The 27,866-nt window shown below is 44.6% G+C and overlaps 2 protein-coding genes across 10 annotated transcripts in view; one reads left to right on the top strand and one right to left on the bottom strand.

The window, feature by feature from the left end:
* Window positions 1-27,866, top strand: part of fbxl15 (F-box and leucine-rich repeat protein 15) — an 83,154-nt gene that overhangs the window by 23,588 nt on the left and 31,700 nt on the right. For all 8 annotated transcript variants that reach the window (XM_061304719.1, XM_061304718.1, XM_061304717.1 and 5 more), the window contains 5 exons: window positions 1,103-1,155; window positions 7,207-7,392; window positions 8,112-8,204; window positions 8,286-8,462; window positions 24,090-24,180. The gene's annotated coding sequence lies outside the window, so the exon portion shown is untranslated. The remainder of the gene's footprint in view (window positions 1-1,102; window positions 1,156-7,206; window positions 7,393-8,111; window positions 8,205-8,285; window positions 8,463-24,089; window positions 24,181-27,866) is intronic.
* Window positions 266-15,249, bottom strand: pax2b (paired box 2b). 2 transcript variants are annotated; one of them, XM_061304727.1, is made up of 10 exons: window positions 15,192-15,249; window positions 14,318-14,483; window positions 13,631-13,828; window positions 11,862-11,941; window positions 11,646-11,765; window positions 7,178-7,353; window positions 5,065-5,179; window positions 1,303-1,404; window positions 493-579; window positions 266-378 (listed from the first exon to the last, which is right to left on the bottom strand). In XM_061304727.1, the coding sequence occupies exons 1-10, from the start codon at window positions 15,232-15,234 to the stop codon at window positions 266-268; spliced, it is 1,200 nt and encodes a 399-aa protein (XP_061160711.1). In that variant the 5' UTR covers window positions 15,235-15,249. The 2 variants fall into 2 exon arrangements, with proteins under 2 accessions (XP_061160711.1, XP_061160712.1); XM_061304728.1 differs by having other exon boundaries at window positions 321-397.

The raw sequence follows: 27,866 nt of genomic DNA, 5'->3' as shown, positions 1-27,866 counted from the left end.
GCTGGCTCATCTCGTAGCGGTCCCGTTTCTGCGTGTATTTTAGGAGAATTAGGAAAATAAAAGACCGCTGCTACATTTTTAAGCCTCGTACAGTCCCTGCTGAGAGCTGCCAAGCAAAGGAATGTACAGTATTGATCCACAATGGCTGTTTTTTTTTCCCCCCCTCTCAATTTTCCGCAACCCTCTTCTGTTCGAGGTGAAGACATCTTGAAGACCCCCCCCCCCCCCCCCCCCAAATGGCCTCATCTCGATGTCCTCACTGTGCTCAAATATAGAGGCTGAGGCGGCGGTCCTGCAGGTTGATTTGGTTTCCATGGTAACTAGTGGCGGTCATAGGCAGCGGCAGCAGTGGGCGCGACGGAGCCTCTCGACGCGGCACTATAATAATAAGGGGAACCTGAAAGTTAACAGAAAGGTTTATAATGACCTGAAAATATTATGGAGCATAAGATAGCAAGCTAGTTAGCATGCTAAACTAGCCGCGCCACTTACTTAGTAACGCCGGATTGCTGAATCGCCAAGCTTCGTTGTAGGTGGTGTACTGTGGATGACTGTAGGGGTTCCCCGAAAACTCACTCCCTGCAAAACAAGAAAACAAACCATTAGCATTTCAAAACACCTTTTTTCGTAGCCCCGGCCGCCATTTCTCACGGCAGTCGAGGAGGCAGGGAAGGGAAAAAAAAAACGATAGTCATCGACGTGTGACCGTTCAGGCACGTAATTTATTTCTTTTTCATTTGGCTTAAGTTATGCAACAGTGAACAATACAGGAGGTGACACTGAGGCCTCCTTTCCGCGTCCCATTTATGGATATCTACCTGGTTTTTAATTCCGAGCCACTCTACTAATAAATGGCCAGGGTTATTAATAAACTGTTTCATGCATACATTTTAGATCCAATGCCATAAATCTTACTATAGCTTTTCGCCACAAAATTTCACCGGGGGAGAGGGAAGTGTCGGCGAGCACGGCAGCGACCGCTTCGACACCTTTGCTTCCTTTACGAGACAATAAAGGCCATAATTTATATGAAGCCGGTGAGGAATGGCTTTGCTTTAACAGTGTTTGGCGCCCGACACTAAATCTCATTTCTTGTGTGCAGGGTGAACGGTCTGGAACGGCGCACGACAACTGGAGCGAGGCCAGAAAGTCGAGGTACGTTTGTCTTGGGGAATTGGCGAAATTTTATTCGTCAAACCGATTCGGGCTTTTGCTACTTGCTGGGTGACAATGCAGCTTTGTTTGTATCTCGACAAAAACATAAAATAAGAGTATAAAAGTCGTTTTGCAATTGGCGCTCACCAGGAACCATTCCAGCCAGCGTGGAAGTCGGGTAGCTGCCCTGGCCTGTGGGGGGGACGTGAGGGGGGTACCCGGGTAATGTCGTGTTGGCCATGTCTCGACCTGAGCAGACAAAAAAAAAGAAAAGGACACAAAAGAACTTGTTAATACTTTTGATAATAGCAATCACGTACTGTAATCGTTTCATATGTGTGAGCACATTGCTGAATCAGCGCTGTTGCCTTTCGGAGGGCATTGAGCAGGCGGGCCCCCTCTGCGGAGCGCCACCAGCGCGTCGCCACATATTCAGCTCCGTAATTGAGAGTGACGGTTCGGGTCGTCCAAGCTGGCCCGTGGGGATGTTTTTTGGAGCGCAGCACGTAACCTCAGTCTGCACAGGCGCCATTGTGGACCCATGGCCCCGCTATATTGTGGTGACGAGGGCTCAAAAAGGGGGAACGAGGGGAGAGAGAAAAAAAAAAAAAAAACGACTCGCCCGATGGAACTTTAATGAGGACTCGATGCCAGAAAAAAAAGCCTCGTCTGTCTATGAAGCCTCGGAATCGACGTGTAGAACATTTGAAATGCGTTCTTCATATATTGATAGATTTGGATTCCATTGAGATCATTTTGTAAAAACAAAACAATTGTCAAATGTTTAATGAAGAAATGACAAAATGCAATCATAAGCAAGTTTTCAAATTTTTTTTTTCTATAAAAAAAAGACCAGCCTGGCACAAAACGGAGGCGATTTTCGCCCTACAAAAAGAATGTTTGCCACAAGCCAGTGCACTCAAGTCAAAGGGAGCCGTGGGAGTGCTGAGGCGTGGGTGGAGTGTTTTGCTTCGCTAGCGGCGAGGCCTATTGTGTGTTTTCGAGACACGCCGGTAACAATTGTCACAAGTGATCCCAACCGTGTCTTCGTACGACGGCAGCAGATGTACACACAGCAAATACTTTGATTTAAATGCCACACATTTACAAGTAAAACTGCAACTGAGAGTACGTCAGACATGAGTAGCCAATGCCAGATCAATGCTAACTGTGCTACCCATCCAAAGTTTGATCAGGACGTCAATACTGTCCTTCTTGGTTAGACCTTCGTTAGGAACTTTAATTGCTGTTCAATCCTTTAAAAGAGGAAGTCAATGGGGTTTTTTTTGTCGTCGATTACCTCCACCAAGGAGGTTTTATAACAAGTTCCGTCACCGCAGTATTTGAACGGTGCCAAAATTGCCCCAACCTTCCCACACAATAGTTTGGAAACCACTTTCCATACTTGATGATTGATTTTTACACCTCAGCTTTGGCAAAGACGAAAACAATCCCGGAAAGTTTGGAGTATGACAACAACAAGCGCAGCAGCAAAACTTCATCTTCATTTGGCAGCGGCGCAAGGCCATTAGCGACTGCCTCTTTAGCTCGATGCAGTCTAGCATGACAGGGACACCTTCATGTTCGCCGGAACAACCGCAAATCTTTGACCTCCATCTTTGAGGCGTTCACAAGCCAAAAAAGGTATCTGTGTGTTTCCCAGCATCCTAATTAATTACAAGGGAGTAAAGAATGTTTGGTGAGCCAAATTGCTTTAAATCCCCAAACACTGGCTGAAAGTCGCTCATTATCAAACGTGCGCTCAAAGGTTAGTTTGCTTTTGTGATAGGAGACTCATCAGTCAAACAACGTGCACAGCAAAGCAACAAGTCATTTTGATCTTTCACCTTTGTTCCCTGAAAAAATCTGCTTTATTTTTATGAGCTTAGTTGATTTTTGCCCAAAATAAATGTGACTAATTTCATTTGCAGTTTTTTTTCTTGAAAACTTATGATTACGATACATTTTGTCACCTTTTGTTTCATGTAAAATTGGCTAAATTTCAAATATTACATATTTAATTGAAAAATTGCAACCTTGAACATTCTCTTTTAAAAAGAGTTTTAAATATTATGATATAAAATAAATAATCTAGAATGTTGTTTTCCCGTAAAGAAAAATATTTTTTTCTATTACGGCACCTTTTTTTCCTTTGTCCTCTTGTACTATTACGCTAAATAGAAAAATAATTGTGCAAAATGTCACTAATAAGAACGGTCCTTTTGTTGTGTTTTCCCTTGACAAACGTTTGCGTAAAACAATTGTGCTTCATTTCAAGGCCCTTTGAGGCCTCCATTAGCAGGCCCAGCAGGGAAACCCAAACTCTCACTTTGTCAGTATGCATAGCAGACAAGTGCCCAACTCCCATAAATTGACGAGAAAGAAAAACACCTCAGCTCAGGAACCCTCCATAGAACGAGTGGACAATCGACCTTATCGAAACCATCTCGCCATTGACGAGTTGAAAATACACACACACAAAAAAGTTCTTCGCCAATTTGAATTTTAAGCAGAAAACGCCGGGGCTCGCCTCGGATGGGATTCGTCAAATAAAATGACTTCCCATACCAACAATAGAAAGTACCTGACAATATGCAATTATCCTCGTCACATATTCATGGGAGGGACTATTTAGCAGGTAATGTGGAGGAAAAGGAGAGAGAAGACCTCGCCTCTGAATTTCGATGCTTCGCACAATGCCCTTAAATCCTTTTCTTAGTGGAGCCTGCTGCTTTCAAGTGCCTAATAGGATAAGCAGAGGGCACAAAAGATTTCTATGGGTGCCGTCACAATCCCGATCTCTGGCCGTGACTTCATGAATCAAGTCTAATAGATTATGCAAATTCCGCGGGCGGAAAATCAGCTCGATCAATGACTTTTAGTCGAGGAAAAACATACTAAGGACGGATGTGAAATCTAAAGTTTGCTCCTCTTGTTAACGCACAATTAATTTGAAATTGGATCCCGGCCTAAATATTATGCACCATTTCGTTATTTATTTTTGGGGCTTCAAATTGTCCTGCTCGGCATTTATATCTCTTGTGAGTAGCGCAAAGCCACTGGAGACATTCTTAATATTTGGCACAACAGAAGCTTCATGACTTTAACCTCTAAATATCCACTTTGCTGCCAATAATCAGTGAAAAACGTTTTAGTTTGGTATTTGGCCATTTCCAGGGAATTCATTAAACGTGAATTATGTTTATTGACCGGTGACAAAAATGGGCAGGTTGCTGTTGTCAGAATGAATCAAATGTATTAATTAAAGAATAAACCTTCAACTTTCTCCTCATTGGGTAATATTTGGAATTCTCCCATAATTAGACCGATCTCATTGTGCTGTGCTGTCTAGCAAGAGTCGTCGTAAACTCGGAGTAACCTCAACAATCGTCTCAGTAATGGCAACAAGCGACAAGAAAACAATATTTCAATTAGCCGGGCGATCATTAACTGTGACAAGGAGAGAGGTAGGCTGTGAGACGGTGGGAAGGGGGGGGGGGGGTCGTTTGTAGGGTGACACAGGGAGGGTGAAGTAAATGATCACGGTGTTAGAGTGAGGCGGCGCAGGTGCCAGAGCGTATTTACCGAGGCGCATTACTCGTGTTCCAAGACGCACAAACTGCCCCCACCCCCAATTCCACCGACCCTCCCCCCCTCCCCTCCCCGCCTGCAGGTGACAAAGTGAACAAATCACAGAGGCAGCCAACCAGCGGTCGCTCGCCGCACTGATGAATCTGATCCAGTGACACCCAAAGGACCTTGTCACCGTTCCCCAATTCGCGAGCCGCTTGCTCAGCAAAACACACTCTAAAGCTCCGAGGGAGACCACGTTAAAAAAGCCTTCACACGTTGACTCGTTGGTTTTACTTTTTAATGTTGACACATTCAGCTCCAGGGGCTGGATCTTACCTACAGGGTAGCTTTGCGACACGCTGGGGCCCAGCTCCGGGTTGGCGTTGGACGACAAACTGGGCTTGACTTCGTCTAGGCTGGAATTGAGGCTCGGCAGCGAGTACTCATTAGCCTGAGGGAGCGGACAACGGAGGCGTTACGCAAGCAGACAATACCTTGATACATTTGTAAGAGAGCATTGTGCCAGTCCGGGCCGCGATGGAAGCATATCATGAATGTATTTGGGGATTGTCCGAGAGGAAGTGGGCTTTCGCCGGATTTGCATGGGAAGCCCGGGCGTCAGCTGGCCTTTTGTGCCGGCCTGTCTTGGTCTTGAGCGGATGCGCTTTGTTGCACGCACCCCCCGCCACCACTTTTAAATTTGGACCGCCCTCCCTAACACGTTTTTGTTACATTTGTAATGCTTAAGTCACACTTAGAGGTTTAACTTTAAAGCGTGTGTATGCAGGGTCTTATGGAGATTTTAATACCAGCAATTAATGCAAAGGGTTAAAGGTGAAGTCCAAAAAATGATTTCCATTTAAATGTTCCGTGCACCCCACAGGCAATGAACAGCATGAGAAACAAAAGTTTTGAAACTTTGACCGTATTCGAAGTCCTGTAAACAAAAGAAAAAAAAGTCATGTTTTTCGTCGCATTCTATTTTTTAGATCAAATTTGGTTGTTTTAAAAAATAAAAATCTGTTCAGTAATTAAAAGTTATGTTAGATCTTAAATCATTACAAAAAAGATACACTTTTGGGGGTGCGACTCCGGCAGCTGTTAGCATGTTGTTTTTTTTCCCCCTCCTTAATGAGATGAGACTTCCGGATTGTTTGTCCGAGGCCCGGTGTGAGTTCAGGGACCGTGGGCTGGGCCTCTGTGGGCCCTGATCCCATGAGGTAAGGGGGGGTGGAGTGGGGTCTCCGCCTATGACCCCACTCTTGTCTGCTTCTATCGCCGATAAACTCTAATTGTCTGCTACAACTGTTGGCTGGCACCGGGTCGGATGTTTGCCTCTATTGGGCAGACGTTTTCTCATGCAGATGGGAGGCCGCGGCGTGAAAGGGATGACCACATGGCAGGCAGAAGTGTGGGAGGGCTCCGTCCATTGAGAGCCGCGGCGCCAGAATGGCTTTTTAATGCGTCGCTACAGCGCCCAGACACTTGGCTAATAGGGCCGCATTTTGCACAGGGAAAAAAAGGGAGAGGCCCCCATGAAAGGCAAAGGGCTCTTGATTAATATCGCATTAAATTAAAACAGATTTTTCTGGACCGTTCCTTTTTTAAGTCAAACCGACGCCCCCCCCCCCCCCCCCTTTCCCCTCCCACTCTTCATGCCGAGCCTTTTAATACTCTCCTCGACGCTCTTTGTGATTGCAAGTCATTTCCAATTGGTTTTGGTATTGATCTTCCAGTAGAAATCAGTTTTGTAATTAGCTGCAAATTAGGCCCTCTTCTGGAGGTGAGGCCTGTCCCACTGATTTATCACCTGCCTAATTCGCCCCGATTGGAGAGAAATTAAAATGAACTCAATTAGGCCACAGCTTTTTTTTTTTTTTGCGCTTTTTATAGCGCCAACGTTTTATGCGGGGAGAAATTAATAGTCTCATGTTGTTTAATCGTACAATGAATGTAAATAACGCTTATCCGTTGTAATAAAGTCACAGTTTCTTTCTAAGCGGCGTCGGGGCCCTGCTGCCAAATCCATCCTCATTTTGGATGGATGGAGGCCTTTTGTCTCTGATTGGTCGTTTGTCCTCAAGCATGGTGGTTTCTTCGGCTTATTATTATTTTTATCATTATATTGTCGAGTAATAATGACTCTAATAAATATGACCCCAATATAGTATATCAACTGTAAATTAAATCTATAGTTACGTTAAAAACATGAAATTCCCCATGTCACACATAGCTGACAAATTAAGACAAGAGTGGTTTTGATTAATTTCATGTTGACGTACAGTTATTATTATGATTAGTATTGTCAATTGTAAGCCATTCATGGAATGTGTTTTTCATTGAAAAATCAATAACGCGTGGTGGCCATCTTTAATTAACCTCAGCTTGTGGACTGCCAATGTATTTTTTTGTGTTTAAATAAAAAAAGGAAACTAACAGTTCCACTAACCTGTTCCGGTTTGACATGCTCCGATGTAGGGAAGACGTCCGGGTACGAGGGGCGTTCAAAGACCCGATCCAGGGCTTCCAGCTGCTGCTGGGTGAAGGCGTCGGCCCTCAGGTGTTTCCGTAAACTCTCCACACTACCCTGAGAATCACTGTTTGGACCAGAACCATCTGAACCATCTACAAGGAGAGAGAGCCACAGTCGACACGCTGGCCCCGGTAAGGAAATGGACCCACCCGCCATGTTTGGTATGCGCTGCTGTTTTGGTTAGCAAGAAAATGTAGATCCAACTCTCATTGAACTTAACAAAAGAGGCATTGATTGCCAATTTGTCCGCTGTGCGAGGAAACAAAGTAAAAAAAAAAAAAAAGGTTCACTTTACACCGCAATATTATGCTCCCTGCTAACCAGAAAGCATGAACTCCTTTACAAATCCGTCGCTCTAAATTTGCCGTAGATTATGTTCTCCCCCGCGGCGACAGCGCCGTGATGTATGATATGCAAGCGCTCTATTGATTGTCTGATCTGCTGGCAAGAGGGAGCTGAAATGGACTCCAAATGAACATCCTGCCTCAACTCATTGCACCTATAATACTCGACTTAATCCCACCTTTTTGCCCCCCCCTCCTTACGGAATTCACTTGATCGATCATGTCAGCACGCTATTACCATTCAGGAGGGGTTATTACGGATTTTTTTTACGCCGACCGGAGGATGAACCCGTTGGGGGGGGGGGGGGGGGGGGGAGACAACCTCTTGAAGGTGTTTTTTTAAAAATGTATTATTATTCACCAAGAGCGACCTAGTTAGTCAGATCATTCTTAACTCGTTACAGAATAGTTTTTTACTTGAAAAATCAATCTCCAGTTTCAAATCATTAGTTCATTGGGTTCCAACGCCTTGCCAGATCAATAACCTCCCTCGTGTTTGTCGTTAGCCACCGCCGACTTCCCACGCTCTTCAAATTGATGGCATCTTCCCTCCCACGGTCTTGATTCCCAACCGGCGAATCCACCGCGCTGTTGCCAAGGTAAATAATTCTTATCGTTTTCCGTTTTTAAAATCGTGTTCATGTTTTTGCGACTTTTAACGATCACTTATTGTCCGGCAGTAAGGTCTCGAGGCGTGTTTATCGATCACGGCGGCGGTCGAGTCTATTCAAGTTGACGTCCGTCCATATTAACGTGGGAGCCGCCTCCTCCGCCAGATCATGTGACCCCGCAGGGAGCAGACGCCTCGCTGCGGGTACGCCACTTGACAGTCACGACCCCCAGCAGGAGACTCGGAGGTGAGTGGTCGTTCCCCCTCCAAAAAATGCCGAGAGAGTAGCATCTTTCCTCACATTGTAGAGTAAAAGTGTTTAAGAGGCACCACCTTAAGGTCGCGACCCCTTGCCCAGATGAATGGTTGGAGTCTTACAGTCGACTTCCTTGTTAAAATAACGTGTCAGCACGCATATGCTCACCTACCCCCGATGTATTGTTGTCTTTTCCCCCCGAAAGGAAAATCCAATCAAAACTCATTTAAATCAAATTAGTGGAACTTTAGGGCGGGGGTGTATTTTCCCCATTGTAATTGAATCCTTTGATGTAAACATGAATGAAATTGATCGTTGTTGTTATGAGTGGATTAGACAAGAATTAGTCGTTAGGAACAGCATTTTTCATGAGCCAAGATTTATACGCTAATTAACTGCAAAAAATGCAGAGGCAAGATGTTTGTAAGTTTGCATTTATTACAATACTTGACCAAAAATAGGACTAGTTTGTCACTCTATTTTGACCTAGTTTTTTTTTTTTTTATTTGGTCTAAACGCCCCTAAACTCCAAATATAGTTTCAAATGGGCTAAAATGTATATCATGATGGACATGGTAAAGAACTTGAATGCAACAAACATGAATCAAAAAGCGCCGCTTGATAGTTTTTACTTTTGGGCCCCGAGCCACAGTTTGGGTAACCCGAAGCTAAATGAATTGTTTTAGTTTGCAATTTGATTTGTGATACCTCCATAAGGCTTCAGCAAGACAATAGTTTGCAACAGCGGCCCTCTCCATCGCTCATACTCCACGCGACACCTCATGACGCTCCCAGATGAGGAATAATGAATATGGCTGCATCCCCAACGAGGAATCCCATCCATCCATTCTCGCCGCCACTCGCCGGGCCGACTTATTGAAATATGGGATGATTGCCTCGTTAAACGAATTGCCCCGTTTCGCCCATAAATCACAAATTTAGAAAGACAACGCGAGGCTGATAGCGCACTTTGTTGGCCCGGAAGTTACTTTGCGCGGTTTAGCGGCGGTGCAACTTTACTGCAGCCTCGGAGCTCGGTAGGTGGCGAGTGTGCACCGATGTTAATGTGCGCGGTAATGGCTTTTCTCTGCAGCAGCGCGCGATTCTAATGTATGTCACTTTTGCGGGCAGCCGCGGTCAGCCAAGGCGCCATCTTTAGAGCTCCCTCCAACAATGGCTGCCAAGTGTAACATGCTACTTTTAATTTGCCGCAGCGCAGCGCAGCGGCCGCCGATAATGGCTCTTATGACACCTGTGTCCCCGAAGCTGCTCTGGCCCGGCCCCAGTGTACATAAACGCGTGTCACAGCGCATTATCTCGACATGGCCGCCGTAATTTGGGACCTTTCTTTTTAAGGGCACTGCTGACTGGGAAACTTACTTGGCAGAGCGCCACCGGTGCAAATACTCCGCCGCTCTGTTTTGGAACTAACCCCGCCCCCTCCTTTGCTGCCCGTCCCCGTGCGTGTGTTATAGCTCCCCCCCCCCCCCAGCCTTGAGAAAGACTATTTCGCCATAATCATCACGCGGCTTACCGAGTTAAATGAGGCCTCGCTGCGAGGAAATGCGGTCGCGGCATTTACTGACTGTGGACTACAGCCTAGCGAGCGGTGCGCAATATGTACCGAGTGCAAACGAGACATTAGTGGTGACACGGAGTGGTGAGCAACCAGCAGCATTTGATGACAATTTGCTTCAAAACAACATTCATACAGCGCTATTTGATCGCGACTGATCATCAGCGGCAAAAATGACGACGCACTCATAGTTCAGTACGGCACCCGAAAATTTTGGGGGGTTTTGGAAAAGAAATTGCACAAAAACCTTCCATGCCTTTGTCTATTTTTACGATACCGGTACCTCTGGACTTAGTGGTAAGTCGAATATGTAAACCAGTTCATCTCTTCCTCCGAGTGCCCTTTAAGATCCTTCTGCCCTTCAGTAGCAATCTGCATGAAAATATGCACCTTCCATCACTAGCCACATTACGCTTAATATGAAGGGGGGGGGTCCAAGCACGGCTCCAAATGAACTCTGGAAAACACCAGACGTTCACATTATGCCCTCGCCACCGCATCTCTTCCCTTGATTATGTCATTTGCCGTGCCCACGTCATGCTGGCTTTTATATCTCTGCCAGGAAATCTACCTCTGACAGGTCATTAGTCATCCCCTGCCTCAACACACACAAAGCAGCGTCAGCCCCCCCCCCCCCCCTCGATATCCCACAAACGCCGTGACAAAGACGACACTATGTCAACGACGGCCGCGCTCTGATTAGCTCCCGCTCTGGAAATAACATTCCAAGACACCACCTCGCGACGCCAGTGCATCTCCTTAGCCATTCTCATCATGCATGAGCAAAGGCGATTGCTTACGCCACCAATAATCGATTAAAAGCCTCAGGCCTTCTTGCAGCCTTTGAAGGCACTTTTGTTTCAAGAGAGGAAGGAGGGAGCGGAAAAAACACAGCTATAGCGGCTTTCTTGACTGACCCGGGTGGTCGGCTACATCATCTTGACATGTAATTATCTAAAGCCCTTTAATCACTTCCATAAAGATTAATTGCAGGAGACAACAGTGGAGGTCGTGCCTTCAAATCAAAAAGACTCCTCAGCAGATTGACACAGCAGTGTAGCCGAGTTCAGGTGTTTTATTAAGGGTCATCGCCTGGAACGGGGGGCGGCGCCGCCTTTTAGAGCCGGACTTGCAACTTCAGCACAGCTCGGAAAGAATAATGCTCACTCTTTTTTTTTTTTGTGAACCAATTCTGCGCTGTTAGAAATCCATTGATGTCCCTCAAATCTAATAATGTAGGTATCCTTATTGAACTCTCGAGGTCACTGGACGGCAACCTGGAAAAGTGAATTGTCAAGGCTACTCGTGGAATCTTTGCGGTTTCTTTCTGTCCGAAAGACGTAATACTGGAAGATCCAGTTTGCTCTCTTCATAAACCCTGCAGGGACAACTACTTGACTGGTCTGCTTTGGGGGCAATGGATCAGAACTACCTTGCAGGGATTCCGCCTGGACTGAATGACATTTTAGCACCCATGGCTCAAGACCAAGATGGAAAAGTCAAAGGTGCAGAAGCAGAACCATTGAAGATGCCAGACATCTCGCCTCGGGCTTACAGTAGGAGATACCAGTGTAGCTTGAAGGCAAGGCATATCTTACCTTCATCTCTTTTCCTCTTTTCACCGTTGGATCGCGGAATACCCAGAATGCCGTTAATGGAGTAGGACCCCGCAGGGTCGTTGGAGGCGCTGGTTACTGGCGGAGACACTGTGTTTGGCACTGAAAGAGAAGAGGAAAACACTCATCAAGACCTGCTGTGAGTCTATTTCAAGCTCCCGCTGATAATGGCGGCGGTTGTGACGATGCTGTGCCCACCTATGGTATGGCCTGGCGCCGACAGGGACGTCCCATCGGGCGACGGATGGAAGGGCTGCTGTACTTTTGTCCGGATGATCCTGGAAAATAAAGTCCAAGCTCAACACCCCCAGACCTCTGCAAGACCAGCACCCCCCTCCCCTACCTCCAAGAATGCCGATGCGGATGAGGCCGCATCGATCGGAAAAGTCCGGGATTAGGCCACCCGGGCAAAGAGATGCAAATGGAGAGCTATAAATTACATGTGACAGGAAAGCAATAGTTCCTTATTGCCCCCCCCCCCTTTTTCTGCGCTAGCTCGCGTTAGATTTGTTCCGTCTGAGCGGCAGCCCCGGGGAGAAGGTGGCCTGTCACCATCATTTGTAAACTCTCGGACAACTTATCAGTTCGTTTCTCGGTTTTAAACCGAAATTTTGCCGCACTTTGTTCGATGTCAGTCTTTGCAAAACTTTGAGGGGATTGAATTAAGTACTCCACAAAGAAATAAGTATGCTTGCGGAAAAAAAAAAAGGGGTAAAATTAGATAGAATTGACGCAGGCGATTACATCATTAGGCTAACGTTGTTATATTATATTATATTTACCTGGAGATAACTCAAAGAATCATTTAATTGGAATTTAAAAATAAGACTAAATAGTCTTTTTTTTTTTGAATGGCATTAATGCATACAATCATTTTGGAGTTATCACACACGCACGTGTCTCGGTCGCCTTTTTAAGTGAGCACGGAGCGTGAAATGAATTTTCTTCAGCCCTTTCTTATTTAAAAGACGTGTGAGTGTGTGTGTGTGTGTGTGTGTGTGTGTGTGTCCACGCTCTCGCCCATCAACTCATTAAAATGTAATGCCTCTATGGAACAGTGCGTCTTAAGCAAAGTTCATCACTACATGTGTGTGCGTGCGTGTGTGTGTTAGGGAAATACACGAGATGGTGAGAAATGTACAGATTATTATTTATTTACATATGGATAATTGTATTTTGCTCTTAGGCCTTCACCACATCGGCATCTGCCCTTTATGTTGCTCATATTTTGACCGACTCCTCTTGCCGCCAAAATATTAGCAACACCTCTACGATTCACAACAATGTACACAGGCAGCATTGAAGCGTCATTCTAATTTTATGGAAAATATTACAAACGCCTCTCAATGGTACACATCTTAAATTGATTGTGGCTTGTACAAAATGATGCCTCCAATGCTCCGCCACAAAAAAAGGGACTACATGTTATTTTATTTTATGACATTCATTTCAAGCTCCCTCGACCACCCCCCCCCCCCTCCCCTAAAGCCCCCTCCCACCTTCTTTTTAAATCTTACAGACAGGTCTGCAGTGCTAGGCCCGCCCCCTCCCACCACCACACGCATTCTCAGAAAGACAATTGGCCTGCTTTATGGCGCCAAAAGGCATGTGGTCACCCTTGTATTGATCTCTGATTGCCTCGGGAGCACCAGCACCGAGTGGGCGCGTGCAACGCTCTGCAGCCACTTCATTAGGTACCTCTGAACGAGCTGTTTGCAGCCTTGACACCCCCCCCTCGCCCCGCCTCCTCTGCTTCATGGCAGACATGTGTTCCTAATATTTTTATTTTTTTAAGCAAAAATATTAGCCACACCTATTAGCATTGTAATTTTCAACGCGGTTGTATTAAATGTAAAAGGACAAATGTATATTTGCATTGTTAATGATAACAGCGCTAATTGTTTTACATGCAAAACTGTTTTTATAATACTTGTATTTAATATAAGAATATATTGCATTACTCTCACCGGTTAATGGAGGAGACACTGGGCACGGTGTCGTTGTCGCAGATGCCTTCAGCCAGCAGCCTGTCACGAATCTCCCATGCAAACATGGTGGGGTTCTGCCTCTTGTAGTCCGCTATCTTGTCCACCACCTTTGGCGTAGCCACTTTAGGCTTGGAGCCCCCGATCACGCCCGGTTTGATGCTACCAGTCTCGTAGTACCTGTGCCATAATAATAACATAAAAAGAATGCTTTTGTTTTTATTTCGGAGAAGGTGGCAATTTAGCCCGTTTTATGTCTGTTAGCTGAACAAATAGATTTTCATTTTCACAAAACGGAATGATTTATTTTTTTTTTTTTGTAAGAAATATCAAAAATGTTCAGACCTTTTAAAATTAATAGCAGTCAAAGTGCATGAATCTTGAGCACTGCAGTTTCATGCAAACACAAAATACGTTAAAAACATAAAACACATTGAAATAATACAACCACATTTCTTTTATTAAATAAAAATATCTTATTTCCCCAAAATGGTAGAAGAGGGAGTCACAGTTCAAAATAATGATTAAACACATTTATCCACCTCAAGAAATTACATTAGCAAACCAGTTTTTTTTTAATTAAATAGCGTAAAATTCAATTTTTTGGGGGCGCAACCCATCAGCATTAACAATGCACCCTTAAGCAAAAAGAATGAATTTTGCGCGTACCTGCCGAGGATCTTGCTGACGCAGCCGTGGCTGACGCGCAGCTGCCGAGAGATGTCGCACGGTCGAACCCCCTGGTGGGCCAGCTCCACGATGCGCTGGCGCACCACGTCCGGGAGGGGCCTTCCGTTGACGAACACCCCGCCGAGCTGGTTCACACCCCCGTGCCCTACGTGGGAGACAACAGCAGCACACACACACCGGCAGCCTAACATTACATAAAGCCGTAAATGAGGACAAAATGACACACGATGAGATGCAGTCGTGCAATTTCATACTTGTGACTCTCGGGGAAAAAAAAATTAGATACCATTCGGAATCAGCAGTAAGCCAAGCAGTGTGTTTTGAATGACTGATTGAATTAATTCACATTAACACCAAAAAGGCCAGTGTCCCCAAATAGTACCAGAAAAAAAAGAAATAGACAAAATAGTCCACCAAGGACTACCTCTCTCTCTTCATATAAATTAAATGCATGAAAAATACTTTTTTTCTCTCTCTCTTTTATTTCTTTTTTATTCAAAAAAAAAAATAAAAACAACTTTCCTCCGGTCAGCACACAACATCTTCCCTCCTCGTATTAGGTTCCCTTTCACAGCTTAATGTTAAATAATTGATCAAGCTTTAATAACTCACATTACAGTGCATATATTATTTTGCCAAACACAAAAAGCCTCAATTATTCACCCCAATCAAATCATATCAAGTTGCACGTTAAAATAATTTCACAGTAATTATTCACTAACAAAGGCTTCATTTTTTTTACACATTCAAAGGCATGCAACTTTATCTTATTTGCACTGTTAATAAAAACAATGTGTTTACCTGCACAATAAATAATAATAATAATTAATTGTAGTGGCATTGTGCTACTTACGGTGCATGGCCGCGAAGGGGTCCGCCTTGCAGTGAATATCCATCGGATAGCAAAGGAAGGGAAACAAATCAACCCAAGCCGCCGTGTCGCCTGCTTACAATGTCAAGGGATGCAAAAAATCTCAATGCTTTCGTCGCCCTCCCCGACCAACGTCGCCACAGGAGCTCATATGAGGGCCAACTTTGCACACACACCCCTTCCTCGGATGGATAGAAAGAAAAAAATGAAAGAAAGAGCGCAAAAGTTGCCTCGCTGCAGGGGCGCAGTCCGCTCCAGGGGCTGGCAGGTGCGTCGCCCCCTTTTGGGTTCAGCGCCGCAGACCGAGCACCAAGCTCATCGCGAGCGGGGGGAAAAAGCTCCGGTGTGCGTTGGGAGGCTCGGTTCGGTTCGGCTCGGCTTGACTCGGTTCGGTTAGAGCTCCCCGCGATCCGTGCAGGGCTGCCGGGCCCCCCTCAGTGCAGCTGTGATGTGCTCGCGAGAAGGTTTTGCTCGGGGAATGAAGCCCGTGTGGGTGTGTGTGTGCCTCTAAAAGCGGCAACCTAGACACACACACATGCACACACACTCCACTAGTTTACCCCCCCCCCTCCCACCTTCCCTGCACCCCCACCCCCCCATGCTTGACTTGTCAGACAAAGGCAGTACATGCCAACACACACACATACACACACAGGCGGAACAAAAAAGTCCAGATGAGGTCTGCCTCATTTACAGGGAGTGCAGGTCCAAATAAGGAACATCAGACACCAAGTCTAAATTGTAGGATTTGAAAAAAGTCATTCATGATATCATTTGTGTGTTTTGTTTTGGGCAAGTTAATGTTTTGCATTTTGTTTTGCACATAAACAAAAAAAAAAAATCATGGGCATTTAATAATAAAGCATTACAGTGAATATTTTTTTTGATCATAGTGCGGAAACTAAAATAAAACATTTGTCACGTAAACAATAAAAACAATGGCCAAAAAAGTCCCCCTATAATCAAACATGTATAACAAACATTTCAAAATATGACACCAACGTCCCCAAAATACTGCATGAATATTCTCAATATACCACATTACTTCCAAAAATGAATCTAGCCCAAAAAAACGACATAATTATTATAAAGGAAAAAACACACACACGTGTAACACAATATGACTTAGTATCCCAATCCCTGAATATTCCATTGTATGGAAATAAAATCCCTAAACGTACAAAATTACAAAATAAACATTCTAAAGCAAATCTTCATGAAAATACTTCTCCCAAAGTAACACACAAGCATTGCAAAATATGACCCAACAATTACTTTTAATATTCCAGAAAAACATTCCACATAAAAAAAACTCATAAACAATGCAGGAACAAATTATACAGCATAATTTGTCTAAAAAATCGTTAAATCTTCCATAAAGCCTAATCACAATTTAGAGGTTAAATGTGTGACGTTTGCATCGGTTCCAAAATTAGGACAAGACATGATGATGGGGTTGATGTTCACCTCCACATGTATCAGTACTATCTTCCCTCTGTAGATGGCGCTGTAGAGTTTCACAAGCCATCCACTTTCCTCACAAGTCACAACTTGGTTTATATCATACTTCCCCCTTATTTTAAAAAAAATATGATTAGCACTAAAAAAGACACACATTGTATTTACAATTGTCCAAAATGCATCACATATATTTTATATGTGTCGTAAAATGTCAAATATATATTACTTACATTGTCAAGCTGATAAAGCTGCACTTGTGTGTTCGATGATGCACAAGCAAATGTTTCAGATGCAAATTAGAGAGGAAAGGAACAAGAAACTCTCACAATACAATTGCCAATCAAAACAAAATAAATATACACTATGTAGAAATAACACTGATATTTTCTGCTGTTTTACCATTATTTTAATATTGGGTGGACAATTACCGCCTCCTGGTGAGTTTTGAGGTTTTTTTATATATATTTTTTTATTATTATTATTTCATTGTTAGTGTTTTTGGACAGAGCTTGTGGTACAATATGTTGCACTATAGGCTGTAATTTCACAGCCGGTTGCACATTTCCCTTAAAGCGAGATCTCGTTTTTTTTTTTTTTTTATTCAAACCCCCTCTTCCCCCTCCCATCCTTAAAAAAACCCTTATCTTGTAGGACACCCTACAATTCTTTTGATGTTATTATGATATAGATATTTTGATTACGATCCCCCCTCCCTTATTTTCTGCAAACATTCAGAAATAGTCCCAAACATACTGAATGTATATTTAAAAAAGAACACATACACATTAGACACATTTTAAAACACAGCATAACATTTCCCCAAAAGAGGACACGGGCCTCCATCTTTCAAATTCCACAAATAGTTCATTAATAATCAATAAATATATGACAATAAAAAACTGTCATCAACATACTAAAAATAGAACATTCAGTTTTCAAAAATAGTACAATGACACTGCAGAAACAATACTGTAAATATTCCAAATTCACGACATGAATATTTTAAAAGCAGTACAATACCATTGTGATATTGCTGTATAAAATATTACCCATATCCTGCACATATTTTGGGCCTTTTATTAGGTGACTGGGAGCAAATGATAAGGGTTGTATCCAATTGTAAAAAAGGATATGTTGGTTGATGAGAATCCACTCGGCTCTTAGCAAATTAACATCTAATTTTGTATATAAACATCCATCAACAAAAACCAATCGTATGTACGTATCTCCAAATTTATATTGAAGTTGCGATGGAGTAATGAAACCCCACCAAAGCACACAAATGAAATGACTTCGAAGCACCTTAGGACTTCCAATCCCCTCTGCCTTCATTCATTATGCAGATTTGCACCTAATTATTAAATGTGCCCTGCAGTGCTGGATTAAAAATAGGATGCTTTCCTGTCCAAAAAGTAAGACTTCTTTAAATGCTGTAGAGGTTGATCATACCGCAGGGACCGTAAGGTGAGCTCCTTTCCACACGGATAATTTCAACTTGTGCGCCCCTTTTGTCCGATTTTTTTTTAATTTATTTTTGTTCAATGTCATACACGCGCAATATCTACATTTTGTAGTCATAAGAATGATATATACGTGGAGGCAGGAGGCCTGCAGCCCCCGACCCCCCCAATGGCAGGTCCTATCTGGCTGTAGGAGAATGGCGTCCCACTGTGGATGAGCCCGAGGGGGTGTCCCAGCCTGCCGGTCGCCAGCCGCCTGCGTCTCGAGCAGACAGCCAACAGCTTCCAGTCACATGTCGGCAATATGGCAAACAGAGCTCATGTCCATGTGGGCGCATAATAAAGACACAGGGGGTGTGTGTGGGGGGGGGGTCTTTCAACCCACTAAGTGTTCCTATTCGTCCCCGCTATTCATAACCTTTCTTTGTGTCCATTGAAGTATTCATTTCAATCTTTCACCACCCACTGCTCCCCCAAAAAAATATTCTAGCGCAGTGTTAGCAAACTTTTTACACCTACTAAAATACTCTTAGCGAGTAAATTTTCATATTTTTGAAACAAACAGTTTTAAAAAAAGATTCAAAAGAAATCTGATTAGAAGTTAAATACAACCGAATTGCACTTAGCAACTGAACGGCACTAGGAACATTGTTCAAATTTCATTTCGCAATACTTTTGCGTACCACTAGAGGGAGCGTGAGTGCCACCAGTGCTGGCGTCGCCAACGTGGTGCCGAGGTGGCCCTTGAGTAGCCCGCGGGCGGCCTGTTCCAAATATAGCTCACCAATCAAAGCCAATGATTATTATGACTATCCAGGCAGCCCGTTTCTTTATTGTGAGGATGATGTTGCGGTTTACAGCCGCGCAAAGCTCCCGATCACTCCCCTAAATGCGTCTTGTCACCTTCAGCGGCATCACCATCATGAAAATGGCGACCTTGATGCACGGCCAAGTGAGGCTGGGCTGGCCTCCCACGCGCTCCCCCCATCCGAAGGGACGGCGGATTGTTTAGTGCTCGTAAAGAAGCCGGTACTTTGGAATGGCGCTCGCCTCTCGTGTGTGTGCGTGTGTGCATAGCGGTTGCTTGTCCCGAGGCTGGCGAGTCGGCAGACTTGATTGTCTGCCGGCCCCGTAAGAGCGTTTAGTGCACGGAGACGGCGATGTTATGTGCCGCGCTTATCATGTAACGTTGAACTTTAAAAAATCTCCTCCGTGCCACCGTGATGTTATTGCCACCTCTCGGTGTCTCTTACTGCTTTATTGTCATTGCTTACTTCTGCACTCCAAAGGGCGAGGCCGTAAAAAAAAAAATGTATCGTTTCGCCGGCTTGGAAAAGAACGGCGTCGTTCGGTCCTCTTTCTTGAGAAAAGTGAACCCATACATCGTTTTGTACCGGAAGCAAACTAATGGGCCATCAACCCTGAAAATAAGGTACAAACTCGAATGTTGCTAGGCAGAATTCATAGGCCGCCTTTATTTCGGTCCCCATGTTTCTTAGTGACACGGGGCAGAGCGTTATGCTGCCCCAACTTACCGAGGTAGGACCAATCAGGAAAAAACAAAATAAAGATCAATGCATTTATTTTGCTAGATGAACGCCATCTGCCGTATTTGAATTTTCCAATTCACAGTGCAATTTGTCTGGCATGAGTGCAACCTTCCCCAGCAGTTGTTGTTTTGCCTCGCCGCTCGAATTCTCATTTTAGTCTACTTGGTTAGGGGGGGGGGGCGGAAAAAAAAAGGAATTTTGCAGCACGTTGTTTACGACGGCACCCTCGCCAGCTTTTCATATTCAAACGAGCAAAGGTTTAATTACCAAATGATGACGGTGTCATATGGTGCCATGATGGCGCCGGGGCGGCTAATGAATGCGAGGAGGGAAGCGAGCGCGGCGTTTTGAGCGACGACGGGATCCAAAGAAAAGAGAGGGAGGAAAAAAGAGGGCGAGACACTAAAACATGTTTAATTTGTGATGTTCCGTGGCTGCTCATGGATTAAGAATTTTCAAGTATCGTCTGCCAGATGGAAAAGAGGGAGGGGGCCGGGGTGGTGGGGCACATTTACATCTGTATATTATCAATCACAAAACATCCCAAACACCGTTTTGGTTTTTATTTTCCCCTTATTTAAAAAGCCATTTGAAACATGCTCATCTCCATGAGATGGTTCGGAGGCGTTAGCGCATCAAGGCTAGTTTCACGTCAGTTAAAAGGCCGTGGAAGAGACGTTAGCAGCTTAACCAGGCGTGCGCTCGAATGACGTCGTACTTATGGCCGCTTCTCAGATTTACGCTTTCGTTTTACGGATATCGCTCTTAACACTCGCTATGACTTTTGACAATTGGAAATACAAGCTAGCAGTTGAGGATTCTCATTGTACAATTTGTTCGCCACGCGTCTTAAGAGTATGCATAGTTTGGATTATTGGAAATTTCATATTGGTCAGACCTGAGCAAAAATGTCGTGGAGGAGAAGTATACGTAAAAGTTTTGGTGACGAGCCTAATAAAGGCTGTCGATGCAAGAAGGTGTTTACCGGCGTTGCGGTCCACTTGCATCGGGGGGGGGGGGGGGGGGGGTCTGCAAAGTGCAACAGTCAGTAGCCGATGTTGCTAAACACGGAGGCTCAGGTGTCGCTGTGCCAAACACGGGTGGCGCCGCTCCCGTGGCTTCCCTCCCCAGGACGGGGAACATCTGTCACGGCGGCTGCCATCTTCCTCGCCGGTCACGGCGTCAGACGAAGGTGGCGGGCGTGCGGGCGGGCGGCGAGTGAGCGCGGCGACACGGCACACATGGGCACCCCCGACAACAGCGCTCATTAACAGGCAAATGGAGCAGGAGCGCACTGGCAAATTGAGCCAGATCGCCCAGGCGGCCAAAAGCCACAAAAATCCCACTCTGTCCCTTTCCCCCCCCCAAAAAAAATAAAAAAATTAACACTTCTAATCATGTGCCCGGCTAAACATTATTCTTCTCTCGACCGTGCTTGAATCCTGAGCAGCCGGCCTTGGACGCTCCGCTCGACCTTTTGTGACCTTTCTTGAGCGAGCGGCCAAACCATCCCGAAAGACGCCCAGCATCACGTTGTGCTTTAATCCAAACACTTTTTACATCTAAAAATTGATCGTGAAAGCCGCCGCGGCGTCAACTTCACATTCAGTCCGATGACAGGCCCCCCAAAAAAGGTCGCCGGGGAACAGCGAGCTCGACACTTTGAATTCATTAGCGCGTTTTGTTTACAGAAGCCCTCCTCTTGTTAATTAATCCGAGCGAGGTGCTTTCACGGCAGGTGAAGTGGACGTCTCGCCGGATTTCCGTCAACAACTCGGAGCCACGCGCGGGCGAGAGTGTTCGACATGATTGCTGATTAATAACGCCAATTAGAAGTTTCACTCAGGCGTGATTGAGAAAAGAGGGAGGCCGTCTACGGGGATGGGAGTCGCATTTATTTGCTCGGATTCCAATTCGGTCAAATAAAATGGCGTACTGTTGTCTAAGGCAATTCCATTTTTCGGGCCCGTTTGGATCCCGGGTACATTTGCTGACATGCAAATTTCAAATCCAGATAAAATTGTGGTGTGTCTTCCGCGCACCAAATAAATCACAATTTTGAGCCAAATAAAGCTTTCCTCTCGATGTATTTGTTATATTTTAGCATACATTGTAATTCCGCGTCCAAAGTCGCCCGTGTTCCATCACGCCTCGGTGATCTTGAGGCCCAACAAAAGCCATGAATGCGGAGGTGTGGAGGGTGTCTTTTTTTTTGAAGAATGCTCTCAGTCATTTCCACAACACCTCGCATCCTTCACAAACAAATGGAGCCCCCCCCCCCCCCCCTCTCCCATCGCTGACTGCAAAGTGAAATTGATCACGTTTTGAGAGCACACAACAGTGAGATTGTGAATATTAAAAGAAAAGAAAAAAAAAAGAATGGCGCCTCCCTTTGTGAATTTAATCCTTCCCCACCCCTTTTGGAGTTCGTCATCAATATTCTCTCGTTCGTCGTTGGATGGATGTTCTCCTTTTGTCACTGCCAGTGAGTGCCTGGAATGGATTTTTAAATGAGAACAATTCCCACTCACTTTTTTCTATTTTTTTTTATGGACTCTAGTCACATGTCACTTTAATGATGGAGAACTTTTCAATTTACCCCACGTGGCTCTTCGCCACTATCCAGCCATTAAATAGGTCAGGGATGAATGTGCATGGTTTACCCTCGTCTCCATGAAACAGATGGGGGGAGCCACCGTCGCCTTGATAAAACCCGCCGACGCATAATCAATACAAATTTTTAAAAAAAAGAAAAAAAACATTAGGCTTGATGTGCCCCATGAAATTTTCCCGTAAGTGCGATGGAGACATCGCAGGTAGCCAGTGAACCCGTTAAGCGCGGGTCGTAGGCGGACGGCCACCTTCCGCCCCGTCGCTGACCCGCGTCGGACTCGAGCGTGGGTCGACGACACCGGCAGAACCCCGTGACGGGGACGCCGCCACAGCAGTGTCAGCGTGTGTCGAAAACACGCCTATTACGGCGCGATTAGCGTGACAAACAGGCAGCGGTGTAATTTGATTAGGTCTTGTCCATAACAGAAGGGCCTGTGTTTTAAAATATATTCTGTTGGACCATTAGGGGGCGCTACTAGGCTTGACCAAGTCATCGGTTTCGGGTTTAGCAACTTTTCCAACATCTCTAGCAGTTATTTTATAATAAGACTAGTGACTGTAATTCCTGCTAAGGAACAGAGTTGACGATGCAATAGATGACACCAAAGTACTACTTTTATATTTGACAGTTATTCTACATATGTCAGATAGCACAAAATCAGTCAAGGACAAAGGCTATGTTCCGAAAAATTGTTTTTTTGTAATCTTGCTGGAAATTCTTTGTACATGTGCCTAATGTGTCATTTCAGTGACACTGCCTCCTAGTGGATCGGCATTCATATTACATAGGAACAAACTCTGCCAACTTCTCAAAAACCTGTACCTGGTTTTATAGGGTTGAGTCCCTGGTTCAAACCTTCAATTCAGTTTTTGACAAACACAGACAAAGATCATTTTGCCATAAAAATGGCGCTGTCCCTTTAGGCGTCACCTAAGGTGAGGGCGTTTGCATTTGCTCAATGGCGCCGATGCTAAACACAATATTGTCTCGCCTTTGTCTGCATTGATATCAAAATGAAGTTCTCGGAGGCCCACGCTGATCAATCACGGCGGGCCTCCAGCTGTTCTCCACTCTTTGGCCCGACTTCAACAGCCGGCCTTACAAATTGTCCCTGTATGGCGTCGAACGAGAACCCCCCCCCCCCCCCCCGCCCATCCCAGACGCATGCCTCCTTGCCGCCTTCTGCTCGCCACTATCAGATGGCCCGCTTTGCATTGTCGCACGGCTAACCAGGATTCGCTCTAGCTTGGACGCGCGCCGGCTTTTATGCTGCGCTCCGCCATGGCCGGCGTCCAAAAGTGCTCAGTGCACTTTGCCGTCAAATGGGATTATTATGCTGAACTGCTAACATCCTAGTTGGGCCTCTCTCCCTACTAAACCAGGATGATGAGAATGGCCCAATCAAAAATTTAAAATATATTCATTACATACACAACAGATTATTTTTTATTTGAAAAATGTAATGCTATTTTTATATGATTGCTGAACCGGAAGCAAAAAAAAAAAAAATCCCTTCCAATCATTTAAAAAATGCTCAAAAATTAATCAAAGATTTGTGGTGAGCGCTTGATTGGGGTCAACGGCAACGCAGTGCAGGAAGGCAATGCCGAGTCCCGCCGTGATTTATTGCCAGCCGCACATATTATTATGAAATGAGTTTATTAGTTTCAGAGCGAGTGTGACAAGCTCCATCGAACGACACCAACGCCTAATTTACTTTCCAAGGGCTGCAATAGTGAATAATTACAACTCATGATGTTGCAGTATTAAAGTATTTCTTTTTTCTGTCTCGCAGCATTTGTTATCACGGAAAAATGTCAACTCAGCAATATCGCTGTTCCCAACTTCAGTCACGAGATTAGCCACATGAGGAAAAATGGCCAGCGGTAAGTGAGCGTGTCTTTGTTCTAGTTAGCAGACATTTTTTGGGATGGCATGAATGTGACAAGCAGCTAAATGATTAGTTTGAGTTCGTAACGAGAGTAAACTAGCGATAGAATTGAGATTTGCCGATTAGACGTGGCTACTACCGCTTAAGAAGCAAAGTAGGCGTAAGAACGCGACGCCGCAATGTCGACTTTCACTTCTTTTCTCATTTGGGCACAAATTGAAAGTGCCTGTATGAAATGACAGCGGCATTAGTAGGATAAATATTCCATTTTTAGCCACTAACACGGCTGGCATTAAAGATCTTTCTCCTCCTCCTTTCCGAAACAAAAGCGCGATCAACATCCAAGGCCTGCTGCTTGTCAGCCGTATATATATAAAGATAAATGATATGATTGGGAATCCTACTTAATGACGCACTTTTAATTTTCCAAACACGGCCATTTTCTGGCTTGTGAATCAAGTGGAAGGAGCTAATTATGGACGGGGGGAAAAAAAAGAAAAAGGGGGAAAAAAATGCTCATTTTCAGGGATAATGGAAGAGAAATGCTGTAGATTAATGGTGCTATTTATCTTTTTTAAATTTCTATTCCCCCCACCCCCCTCCCGGTGATGGGGGCCCTGCTCCCCAAGGAAAATATTCATAAAATGGAATTGAAGTGTAATAGGTTAGCACCACTTCTTCTTAGATTGAATTTTGCACCATACAATTTTGGTTTTATTCACCCCCTCCCTTCCGCCACTATACCTAAAATAGAAAAGGATCATGCATCTTTGTCATGACATATGCTCTATTCTCATTTCAAATTATTTAAAAATACAAAAAAAAAAAAAAAGCATGTCCCACTGTCTGCTGACAACACCAGCAAGTGTCAGCCATGTGTTTCCATTAGGGACCGTCCAGGGGTTTGTTCGCTCTATTATTTTCCATTTCAGTCTTTTATCTTGATTTAGCGTGAGCCTTCCTGAACATTTCCGCCGTCCCTCCTCCCTCCATCGCCGGTCAATTCCCCTTTTAGGCGGTCAGAAATGCTGTGGTGGCGTAGGCGGGGGTCTCTCGGGGGATGCCGTGTAGATCGGTTCAAGGTGGAAGAACTATCTTTAGACGTGCAGGGTGTTTGGAAATTAAAAAAAGGACAAAGTACCAGTATAGTGTCGAACTTTTTAGATCGCAAGTTGTATTGTCACAGTAACGATTAGGAAAGTGTGGAAATGATTTATTTTTTAAAAAGTGAGTTGGTGAATATAAGGAATAAACAAACTGTTAAAAAATATATAAAACACATACTTCTAAGTATTTTGTTGTCTAGTAGTATTTGTTTAGTTACAATTGCGCTTGATACACATAAAAAAAACCTGTTAAATTTCAAATTGAAAATTCATAAAATGCAAAATATCAAATTTTTCAAAAATTATTTTCAAAGAAAAATATGCATAATTCTAAAAGACATTTCTACTCCATGTAAAAAAACAAAGGTTGTCAGAGATTTTACAAAGATGAAATTATATTTATCATGAAAATAAAAAAGACATCTGATTGCACATTGCTCAATTTAAGAAATTACGCCTGCTTCGAATATTCTGATGCAGATATTTAGCGCGACAAGACTTGTAATGAGTCAAAGATAATTTGCAGAATAAATAACTCTTACATAAATCACATTTAAGCTTTTCAAGAATTTTTTGGTTGGTCTCTCGTGTTCACGTATTACTCAATAGAAACAGAAATAAGATTGCGCTGTTCTCTCACTAAGAACACAAAGAAGCCCGTCAGTCTCTAGTCGCGTGTTATTACTTAACCTCTGAGAAATTGGGATGTTCCGCTCTCCACTCAGTTCGGAACTGATGGCATTTTCTTCGGACACGCCGTAAATGTATCATTTCTTGGCCGGCATCCCCTCAAGGGTTGTCCCCATTTTTTTTTCCTCTTTTTCTTCCCTGCTTCAGATTCCTATTTAGAAATTCTATGAGCTGCAAACCTTAAAGAATATATAACACACAGGGAGGCTCTCCCGATCCTGACCTGTTTCTGCCGAGTGCAGAAGATGATAGGCTGTCAGGCCCCCAGCGAGAAAAGGCCCCCCAGAATGAGGCGAGCTATCCTTTAAATTGCCAGGGTGATAGTTGCAGATAATACCACAAATAAATCAGACGACGGTGGCGGAATATTTCATTTGCTATCCATATTGCTTATGGGCAAAGGGTGTGTGTTGGGGTGGGGGGGGCAGCATTTTTTTTTTTCCTTTTACCCCTGTGGAATTGTAGCACTTGAAATGCTGATTTTCAACTTGTGAAGACAAAGTGCATGCGAGCTGCCAGCCTGCCATAGATAAATCCAAAACGCGCAGACAATTACCGCTTGTAATCTAGCTCCATTTTTTTTTTTCTCCTGTCAGGCCTTCAAACTAACAGATACGGAACCTCAGAATTGTGAGGCAGGCGGACAATAATGCTGTCCTGTAAAATTAGTTGTCATACTGACCCAATGGCATTCAGGAACTTTTTTAACTCAAGATATTAAGTTCCCACCAAATTCTCTCCTGAGCGTCTCCCACCGCCCCAATATTTTCTTGATAAGTTGTTTTGGTGGCACGTCGGGGTCTTTTAGTCGCACGGCCGTACATTATGTTAGCGAGATGACACCTCGGACCTCCCACCACCCGCGGGTCCCCCATCCACCACGGCACTTTTAATCATGATTTCACCGCGTTCATCCTCCCCAGACCTCTTATATGCGCGCTCATTTCTCCTTTGCCCATTTTCGGCTAATTTCACTGCCATCTGCCCCGAGCATCTGTCGGCCAGGGGCGGAAGAAAAAGAGAGAGAGGTTGGGGGGGGATAGAGAAAATGTAGCTTTCATTCTTCTTGTAACTTTCTTCTAAAGTCCCCGCCCCTCTCCAAAACCTTTTAAGTCTAATTCTACATGTAAACCACAGGCTTTTTTCCTCCTCCCCCTGGACACACACGAAAGGGGGGGGTAGGGGGGGTGAAGGTGGTGGTCGGGGGGGGGGGTCATATCCTTTCCATGTCCAACCGCTTAGTCAATAAGCACTGTCAACAGGAGTGCACAAAAGATCAGAAAGTGCAATTGTAATTTTTGGACAATGGCGGTCTGCTAACCAACCCCCCCCTTTCCAAAATCATTTGAAAGGGTAGCGGATTAGGGACATTCTTCAACAGGGCCGCAGTTACCGCGGAGCGCTCCACACGGCCCTCGGAAGAGGGCCCGCCCCCTCCCTCTCCCCCTCCCCATCTTTGTGTTGGCCGTGTTTGAGCGACACAGAACCCGTCATAATCTTCCCCCGCAGGGACCCGCGCCGTTTCTTTGGCAGCCTCTACAAATACATTGAATCCCTTCGCCTTGTCTGCGCCGCTGTAGCCTTTTGGCCGGCGTCTAATTAATGCTTTTCATCGCCACTTCCTGTTCATTGTTGGAGCCGCTGCCTCCCACCGGCTTTAATCCCAGATTTAAAGCGGTCGAGTCGGCCTCCCTCTGTTTGAGTGGCTATATAGGGATTAAAATAGCAGATGATGACTTTTGTACATATTCATTGCTTTACAGACGCTCGAACCTGACACCCTTAGTATGCATTGTCATTTTTTTACAATGTTAGCTAGGTACACAGTAAATCCCATCACCATTCACATATTTTTATTTCGAACCTCACTATCTACTATTAGCTG

Source organism: Syngnathus typhle, linkage group LG18 (genome assembly GCF_033458585.1).
Source record: "Syngnathus typhle isolate RoL2023-S1 ecotype Sweden linkage group LG18, RoL_Styp_1.0, whole genome shotgun sequence".
Taxonomy (NCBI): Eukaryota; Metazoa; Chordata; class Actinopteri; order Syngnathiformes; family Syngnathidae; genus Syngnathus; species Syngnathus typhle.
This window is presented reverse-complemented; position numbering and strand designations above follow the sequence as displayed.

Coding starts and splice junctions, on each gene's coding strand:
- pax2b (XM_061304727.1), bottom strand. CDS start 15,234: ATGGATATTCACTGCAAGGCGGACCCCTTCGCGGCCATGCACC. Junction 1,405..5,064: donor GTCGCAAAGCTACCCTGTAG/GTAAGATCCAGC, acceptor TTGTCTGCTCAG/GTCGAGACATGGCCAACACG. Junction 379..492: donor CAGCAATCCGGCGTTACTAA/GTAAGTGGCGCG, acceptor TTATTATTATAG/TGCCGCGTCGAGAGGCTCCG.